We start from the raw sequence: 10,181 nt of genomic DNA on the forward strand, positions 1-10,181 counted from the left end.
TGCTGACATTTTTACAAAAGCCTTAGGTGCAAATAAATTTGAAAATCTAAGAAACAAATTAGGCATTTGTCTTTGTGAAGGATTATGGCAATTAATTGGGGGTGGGGCCAGCACTATTTCTCTCTCCAAATCTTGGATATCATTACAAATTAAAGTGTATTTTCCCCCCTTTTTGCAAGTTACCCAAACGGTTTCCATTCCTCCACAACCTCTCCTCCACACTCACGCTATCTCACTGTGTTTCTGCATTCATCACTCCTTACCCAGCCTCTCATTTTCTCTCACCATGTCTCAGAGTCCTTCCTCAAAGAAATCTTCTCCTATCTCTGAAACAGCATCAGGTTCTAGGGCACCAAATGTTGTGAGCAATCAAGATGTTGTGCTGGATGTTGTGCCATTGAACTCTGTCCCTCCTTCCGATTCTGCTCGCAGTCAACCAAGAAAGATGCATGCAAGAAAATCAACCAGAGGATCTGTCCCAGAAACGTTTTCTGTCCAGGGTAGAGAGGGCTCGTCCTATGTTCATAATGCGATTGCAAATATTGTCACCAGAATCTTGAGTGAAGGGCACAAGGTTGAAGGAATTTCTGTCCCTCTAGCCCAAATGCCTGCTTCCGATGATGATCAAGGTGAGCAAGATGATGCCAGCAAAGATTCTGATAAAAATGTTGAGACATCTGCTGATAAAAATTATGAGACTCCTGTTGTTGCTAAAGATGTTGAGACAACTGTCAATAATGATGAGACCCCTGTTGCCAAAGATGTTGAAACATCTGAAGCTATCAATGTTGAAGCATCTGGTACCAAAGATGATGAGACTCTTGCACCTGAGAAAAATGAGGAGGTTCCTGCTGTTCCTGCTAAAGAAGATGAAAACCCTAATGTGCATGATGTGGTGGACCTAGATGAACTTGATGATCCCATTGATATTGCTGATGATGACCTCATCTCCAGCATCTCCAACAGGGTCAAGGCCCGTAAGGGAAAACAAGTTTGTGAACAACAGTCTCTCAAGCCACAGGTTACTCCCCTGAAGACTGTTACTAAAGAAAAGATAAAGAAAGTCCCTACTGGACCCTCAAAGTCTGGAAGCAAAGTTAGTGTGAAGAAGAGGAAGGAAAGAAGCATTTCTGACTCTGAAGCTGATGTCCCAAGTGATGTCCCTGACATCCCCTCCAAGAAGAAAATTGCTGTTACTAAATCTGCTACAAAGGTCCGTGATGTTCCTTTGGATAACATATATCTACACTATGCTTCCAATGCAATCCAGTGGAAATTTGTGTATCAAAGAAGGCTGGCCCTTGAAAGAGAGTTAGCAAATGATGCTCTGGAGAATCAAGAGGTAATGCAGCTCATCAAAACTGCAGGTTTGATTAAGACTGTTTCTCAATTCTCTAAATGTTATGAAATGCTTGTGAAAGAGTTTATTGTCAATTTATCTCAAGACTGTGCTGATGGTAGAACAGATGATTTTCATAAAGTTTATGTTAGAAGAAAATGCATAGAATTCTCCCCTGCTGTTATCAATCACCATCTAGGTAGAAATGCTGAAGCTCAACCTGAGCTTGAAGTAACTGATAATGAGGTCTGCAACACCATCACTGGGGGTAAGGTTAAAAAGTGGCCCATCAAAAGCAAACTGTCTGCTAGTCTCTTGACTGTTAAGTATGCTCTGCTGCATAAAATTGGTTATGCCAACTGGGTGCCCACCAATCACACCTCTACCATTGCTGTTGGTTTAGGTAGATTCATTTATGCTATAGGGACCAAGACTGCGTTTGACTATGGGACCTATATTTTTGACCAGACTATGAGACATGCAGGTACCTCTGCTACTAAGCTTCCTATTGCCTTTCCATCCCTAATATGTGGAATCATCCTAAAGCAATACCCTGGCATCTTGAAAGCTAAAGATTCTGTCTGCAAAAGGGAAAGTGCTTTGACTTTTCACTACAAGCTGCTTCAAAGGACTGATGCCTCAACATCTGCTGGGACATCTCAAACTAGCAAGTCTGTGACCAAAGCCTCTCTTATAGCTGAGCTGAAGGAGACCTGCAAAGAGCTGGAAAATAGGAAGATGAAGCTTGAACAGCTTATACAAAGTCTTGAGCAGTCTGCTGATAGTGATGATGATCATGCTGCTGGTGGTGATGGTGAGAAAATGAATGCTGATATGGATGCTGATAGTGAGGATGAATATAAGTCTGGTAGCTCTAGTGATGAAGAGATGAGTGAGGAGGATGATGATGGTACTGCTGGCTCTGAAGATTAAATCTTCATTTGTTGTTTGGCTCCTTTTGTGGCTAAAAAGGGGGAGTAGTGTGTGTTTGTTGTTTTGATCTTTTGGTTTTTACTTGGACATGGTTTTTTTTGGTTCCCTTTATTTGGGTGTTCTCTGGTTCTCCCTGACAATGACAAGTGGTTTCTGTAACAATTGATTAAGTAGTTGGTTTTTGGTGATTAATCAAGTTGAATCAAGTTGCTGCTGTTTTTTTTTACAGAATTTTTCTCTGTTGTTGGCTGCTGTATGCTCTGGTATCTGCTTTGCATCTATTAGTGTTTTAGCCAAAAATTTGCCAAAGGGGGAGTTTGTAGATGTTGTTGATTGGCTGTAATTTTTGGTAAAACTGATTGTGGCTCTATCTTGTCAAAAACAGTGTCATGACATGCTTTCTGTTGTTGTGATGTCCTTCCTAATGCAGGCCTTTACCTGATGTCAAGGCCGATGTCATGACATTCGCAGCTGTTCGCTATTTTCTATTACTACTTATGATTGTATGATCTGATAAGACCTTATGCCCTATATTTGGTAATAATGGATTCTGATCTGGTTCAAGGACGTTTTGGATGATTACTATTATCAGTTCCTTGTATAATGGAGATTTGTTTTAATTAGGGCAAAAAACTATTTTGTGGATCCAAGGCCCATTTGCTGTATTATCTGAAGGCTATTTAATCCGTGCAGGTGCTGCTGTTGCCGTCAAGGTTTTTGGTTGAAAAATTGTTAGAGTTCTTTTTGTTTTAGTTTTCTCGTTGTAGTTTTCTTGTAAGCCAAACAATCATCATGATGATTGTCTTGGTCTAGGTGTTTTATTTTGAGTTGTAAAAAGTACTCAAAGCTTTTAAGCAAGAGTACTATTGTACTTGATCGAAGCTTTTAAGCAAGATCAAGGTGTGTTTTTTGAAGAGTGTCTTCTTTTGTTATTCGTTTGTTAGTTCTTCATCACTGCTGTGATTGAGGGGGAGTGAGTAGGAGCTCTGGTCTAGTGATTTAGATTGAAGTTGCATTGGGTAGATATTAAGTGAAAAGCGTAATATTGAGTTGTATTACCTTGAATTGATATTACTTATAGTGGACTTCCTCCCTGGCTTGGTAGCCCCCAGATGTAGGTGTGTTTGCACCGAACTGGGTTAACAATTTTCCTGTGTTGTTTTCTTTTTACACTTTGTTCATTTGTTTGAAAACATTCAGATAGTGATGTTGTGACATCCTGTAAGACATCGCGTGTTTGAGTCCAAAATTTCAATACAAAAAGTACCTGGTTTAGATTTCAGTGATCTGGGGCTCATCTCGGATGTTGTTATCCCTCCAAAATTCAAAGTTCCTGTCTTTGCAAAATATGATGGAGTTTCTTGCCCGAAACTACATCTGAGATCCTATGTGAGGAAGATACAACCTCATACAACAGATAACAAATTGTGGATTCACTTCTTCCAAGAAAGTCTGTCGGGTACACAACTCGAGTGGTACTACCAGTTGGAAAATACCAAGGTTCATACTTGGGAAGAATTAGCTGCTGCTTTTTACCAACAGTACCAATACAATGCTGATCTTGCGCCAACCCGTACTCAACTAAGGGGCATGTCTATGGGACCAAAAGAAAGTTTCAAAGAATATATGCACAAAAGTGGAGAGATATGGCTGGAAGGGTTCAACCACCCTTATCCGACCGCGAACTAGTCGACATGTTCATGGGCACTTTAACTGGCCCTTTCTATAGCCATTTGCTGGGAAGCTCATCATCAGGTTTCACTGACCTGATACTGACCGGAGAACGTGTCGAAAGTGGCATTCAAAATGGAAAAATTCAAATAGGTTCCTCCTCTGGTACTACAAAAAGGCCCATCAGCGGGAGAAATGAGGTCAATGCAACACAAATTCAGAAAAGTCGCAAAAGTGAGCAGCATCAATCTGTAGGGGCAGTTCTGATCTCCGCATCTGCACCTCAAAAAGATCAACAGCCAAAATATACGCATCGACCAGATGCACCAAGAAGAAATTTCACCAGAATCAACATGCCAATCTCTCTGGCATTGCAGCACTTGCTAAAAGCAGATCTGATCACATTAAAAGGTCCTCCAAAGAATGTCAACACTTCCTCTCTGAATTATCGCCCTGATGCGACATGTGCCTATCACTCAAACTTTCCAGGACATGACGCAGATCACTGCTGGGCCCTGAAAAATAAAATACAAGATATGATAGATGCTGGGGAAATTGAGTTTGATCCTCCAGAAACTCCAAATGTCATCACTGCACCTATGCCAAAGCATGACAAAACTGTTAACGCTATCCTGGACACTGTTTACATCTATGATGTGAACGAATTATCAACTCCACTCTGCGAAGTCAAAGAAAAACTAATCCGAGCTGGTTACTTCCCAGGATGTGACCCCGAATGCTTTTACTGCTCCTGCCTGCCCAATGGTTGTGAAAATCTGAGGATGGGAATTCAAAAGTGGATGGATCGCCGTATCATTATGTTTGAGAGGCTCCCTTCTATGGACGTGCTGTGCGAAGTCTTTGCAAACGGGATAAGAATAGAGGATGCCTCAGTGATATCCAGCTTACCATTCAAAATCTCTGCCAAGGCTCCATTCAAAATTTCTGCTACACTCAAAGTGGCATCAGTAGTCATTGCTAGTCCAACTCCATTTCCATACTCCTCAAACAAAGCTGTCCCATGGGGATACGACACTAATGTTTATGTTCATGGAGTTAAGCAGGGTACCTCGACTGAAGAGGCCGCAAAGTTAACTACTCCAACTGTGGGTAATATTGTGGGTACCAGCAAGATCACGAGAAGTGGAAGAATATTTTCACCAGAAATTTCTCCAAATGTTGCTGCTGGTCCAGTCCGAGTCCCAGTTCCTAATCAAGATGACAGCGCTCGAGGCAAAGAGCCACAAGTTGAACAAGTTCAAACCCCGGAGGAGATCACTGCTGAGGATCCATCAAAGCAAGAAATGGAGGAAATATTGAAAATCATCTGCAAGAGTGATTACAATATTGTTGAGCAACTGGGGCACACCGCTTCAAAAATCTCAATGCTATCTCTGCTAAAATATTCAGAAGCTCATGCCAAAGCTCTGATGAAGTTCCTGAAAGCTGTGCATGTGCCTCAAGAGATCTCAGTCGACCAATTTGAGAATTGTGTTGCCAATCTAACCGTGAGCAATGGTCTCGGTTTCTCTGATGTGGATCTAACCCCTGCTGGAAAAAATCACAACAAAGCCTTACATATCTCCATTGAATGTAATGGCACCACTCTATCTCATGTGCTAGTAGATAACGGTTCTTCTTTGAACGTGTTGCCGAAAACAGTACTAGAAAAGCTTGACTTCGAAGGAATTGTGTTACAACCAAGTGATGTTGTGGTAAGAGCCTTTGACGGGTCAACAAGAACGGTATACGGAAAAGTGAATCTCCCAATCAGAGTGGGTTCTCAGATCTTTGATTCTATCTTTTACGTAATGGAAATTTACCCAGCCTACTCCTGTTTACTTGGACGTCCTTGGATACATGGGGCAAACGCTGTAACTTCTACCCTGCATCAGAAGTTAAAATATCCAGTAAAAGGAAAGATTGTCACAATCTATGGCGAAGAGGAATATGTGGTTAGTCACCTAAGTAATTCCAAATATGTTGAGTTGGAGGACGAATTCATCGAAACTCCATGCCAATCATTTGAGGTGGTCTCCCCAAATGTCTCTACCACTAAGCATATTCCTGCTACTACAACTACAACTATGGCTTCTCTCAAAGATGCCAAAGCCATGATTGAACAGGGTGATTGCACAGTATGGGGACAGCTTCCCGGTATACCCTACAAGTCTGACAAGCTAGGCCTGGGCTATGACAGTGAAGGTCAAAAGAATGATCAAAGTCCTCGTTCTGGAGGATTAATGTCACACTTCATCAGCCAAGAAGTAAACGCTATTGAAGATGAAGGAGTGTTCATGAACCATATCATTCAGCCATATCCAGATGAGATTCCACCCATTTCCCTGGGAATGTGGGATGCTGTGGGAGAACCAATTGGCGGGTGTAATTATCAGTATGCCGCACCTCAGAATTCTTATATTGCTATGGAAGACCTTACCCCGACTGGATGGGGTGATCAAATTGAAAATGACGAAAGTTTCACAAGTCCCGTCACTGAGCAATATCAAAATCCACCCAAAGAAGTATGGGACACGCGAGGAGAACCCAGCGGCAAATATGACTATATGGTGAAATACTCCGCTCCTCCGAGCTCACAAATTGCTATGGAGGACATTGTCCCAACTGGATGGGATGAACAGTACGATGACAATTTCGCTCTTGAAAAAGCCAGGGAAATACCAAATAACGAGGGTTGCTTTCTGTCAGCATACACTCCTCAACAGGATGCACAAGTCTCTATTCAAAACATCATCCCGACTGCATGGGACGGCCTTATCGAGCATCTCGCTCAGCCAACAGAGATATCTCAGCCTGGGCTCTCGTATCCAGCAGAGTATATCCCTTATCCCGAAGGATCACCGGCTCATTTTCCCACTAATGAAGTCAATGCTGTGGAAGATGAAGAAGACAACTGCAACTGGAACAGCTGGATACTCCCTGCTCACAACAGTGGATTGAACAACTGGAAAGCTGAGGATGTGATCTCCTTTGACCAGGAGTAAATGCCATTTCCTGTTTTCTTTGTGTATATTGTGCAAAGATAAAAATGGTTCCTGAACAATCGAACCATGAGCTTGAAAGCCGTGTGCCTTAGCACACTGGTCCTTCTATAAGGGCTTATCATATCATGATCATGTGCATTCAATAAAATCATGGGACGCTTGCATATTTAAATTTTGTGATCCTTTTTCTTTCTTTCTTCGCTTTCAAATAGCTATGTTTTTCTTCACACACACTCACATAACTAACATCCAGATTCACATACACTCTGGATCCAGTCAACAACGATTCTGCTATTGCCCGTCATGACTTTGAAAGTCCGATCTACCAAACTGAGGAAGAAAGTGAGGAAGATTGTGAAGTGCCAAGAGAACTTGCAAGGTTGCTAGAACAAGAAGACAAGGCCATACAGCCTCACGAGGAGCCAATTGAGGTCATCAACTTGGGCAGCAACGAAGAAAAGAAAGAAGTCAAAATAGGGGCTGATTTAGAACACAACATCAAGCAAAGACTGATTCAAATGCTGCGAGACTACGTCGAGATATTCGCCTCGTCCTATGAAGATATGCCAGGCCTTGACACGGACATTGTAGTTCATCGCCTGCCAATCAAAGAAGGTAGCATTCCAGTCAAACAGAAACTACGAAGGAGTAGGCCTGATATGTCAAAAAAGATCAAAGACGAGGTTGAAAAACAGTTCAATGCCGGATTCCTAAAAGTTGTAAGTTATCCTCCTTGGATAGCTAACATCGTGCCTGTACCTAAAAAAGATGGGAAAGTCACAATGTGCGTGGACTACAGAGATCTGAACCGGGCAAGCCCCAAAGATGATTTCCCTTTACCACACATCGATGTACTGGTTGACAATACCGCACAATGCAAGGTATTCTCTTTTATGGAAGGATTCTCAGGGTACAATCAAATCAAGATGGCACCCGATGCAAAATCCAACACCGAGGAAGAACATCTGGGTCATTTACACAAGTTGTTTGACAGACTCAAGAAATACAAGTTGCGACTGAACCCAAATAAGTGTACCTTTGGAGTAAGATCCGGCAAACTCTTAGGTTTCATCGTCAGCAGCAAAGGTATTGAGGTTGATCCCGCCAAGGTTAAAGCCATTCAAGAAATGCCTATACCTCGTACCGAGAAACAAGTCAGAGGATTCTTGGGACGTTTGAATTACATCGCCCGATTTATTGCCCACATGACTACTACTTGTGTGCCGATCTTCAAACTGTGGAAGAAAGATCAAGTGGAAAGGTGGAATGACAAATGCCAGTTAGCCTTTGACAAAATAAAAGAATATCTCCAAAAACCTCCAATCTTGTTGCCACCTGTGGAAGGCAGACCTCTGATAATGTACCTAACTATGTTAGAAGACTCAATGGGGTGTGTACTAGGACAACATGACGAATCCGACCGAAAGGAGCACGCAATCTACTATCTTAGCAAAAAGTTTACCGATTGTGAAACAAGATACTCACTACTCGAAAAAACTTGTTGTGCCTTAGCTTGAGCGGCTCGCCGACTAAGACAGTACATGCTAAATCACACCACTTTCCTAATCTCCAAGATGGATCCCATCAAATACGTGTTCGAAAAACCTGCTCTCTTTGGAAGAATAGCGAGATGGCAAATGATCTTAACAGAATATGACATTCAATACACTTCACAAAAAGCAATCAAAGGAAGTGTGGTAGCAGATCATCTGGCTCATCAAGCAGTGGATGATTATCAAGCATTGAACTTTGACTTCCCAGACAAAGATATTATGCTAGTCAATGACTACAAACAACCAGGACCAGAAGAAGGACCCGAGCCAGGATCCCGGTGGACTATGGTTTTTGACGGAGCTTCTAATGCACTTGGGAATGGCATCGGAGCTGTGATCATTTCCCCCGCAGGAGGTCATACACCATTCACTTCCAGGCTATGCTTCAATTGCACTAACAATATAGCCGAATACGAAGCATGTATTCTGGGTCTTAAAGCTGCAATCGATCTAAGAATCAAATTCCTGGAAGTCTACGGAGACTCGGCCTTGGTAATCTACCAAGTCAAAGGGGAATGGGACACGAAGCACCCGAATCTAATTCCTTACAAAGAATATGTGCTGAGTTTGATTCCTTACTTCGAAGAAATCACTTTCGAACACATCCCACGCAAGGAAAATCAACTAGCTGATGCTTTAGCTACCATGTCATCCATGTTCAAAGTCAGGTGGGACAACGAGGCGCCTATGATCACCATTTACAGGCAAGATGAACCATCATATTGCAATGAGATCAATGCCGAAGGAACCGAGGAAAAACCATGGTTCCATGAAGTAAAAAGATATCTCGAAGCTCAGGAGTACCCTGAAGGGGCATCCATTAACGACAGAAAGTTTCTAAGGAGATTTGCTGCCAAATTCTTCCTAAGCAATGGAACCTTATACAAACGCAACCATGACTCGACTTTACTTCGCTGTGTAAACAAGAAGGAAGCAGAACAGATCATGGAAGAAATACACAATGGTGCCTTCGGTACTCATTCCAGTGGACATACAATGGCTAAAAAGATCCTGAGAGCAGGTTATTACTGGTCTACCATGGAAACAGACTGCCATCATCACTCCCGAACATGTCACAAATGCCAGATATACACTGACAAAGTACATGTACCTCCAGTTTCGTTAAGCGTCCTGACGGCTCCTTAGCCTTTTGCAATGTGGGGTATTGATATGATTGGAGAAATCAAACCTACTGCCTCCAACGGACATCGCTTTATCCTGGTCGCTATTGACTACTTCACAAAGTGGGTAGAAGCAGCTTCATTTGCTTCTGTTACCAAGAATGTGGTGGCCCGGTTCATCAAATACAATCTCATTTGTCGGTATGGCATCCCTTAACGGATTATCACGGACAATGGCACAAATCTAAACAATAGAATGATTACTGAACTTTGCACACAGTTCAAGATCAAACATCATAATTCTTCTCCATATCGACCAAAGATGAATGGCGCGGTGGAAGCTGCCAACAACAACATCAAGAAAATCATACAAAAAATGACAGTAACCTACAAAGACTGGCATGAGATGTTACCTTTTGCTCTTCATGGTTATCGCACATCTGCGCGTACTTCAACAGGGGCAACTCCATTCTCCTTAGTCTATGGTATGGAGGCAGTTCTTCCAATTGAAATTCAGATTCCTTCCCTAAGGATTATGAAAGAAGCCAATCTAGACGAA

General features: G+C 42.2%; 1 protein-coding gene across 1 annotated transcript; it reads left to right on the plus strand.

The window, feature by feature from the left end:
* The first annotated feature begins 445 nt into the window (after window positions 1–445).
* Window positions 446–2,272, plus strand: LOC131649397 (uncharacterized). The gene is made up of 3 exons (XM_058919158.1): window positions 446–844; window positions 1,271–1,342; window positions 2,114–2,272. Exons 1-3 carry the CDS (start codon window positions 446–448, stop codon window positions 2,270–2,272), a joined length of 630 nt encoding a protein of 209 aa, XP_058775141.1.
* Window positions 2,273–10,181: the final 7,909 nt, after the last annotated feature.

Source organism: Vicia villosa, linkage group LG2 (assembly GCF_029867415.1).
Source record: "Vicia villosa cultivar HV-30 ecotype Madison, WI linkage group LG2, Vvil1.0, whole genome shotgun sequence".
In the NCBI taxonomy this organism is placed as follows: Eukaryota; Viridiplantae; Streptophyta; class Magnoliopsida; order Fabales; family Fabaceae; genus Vicia; species Vicia villosa.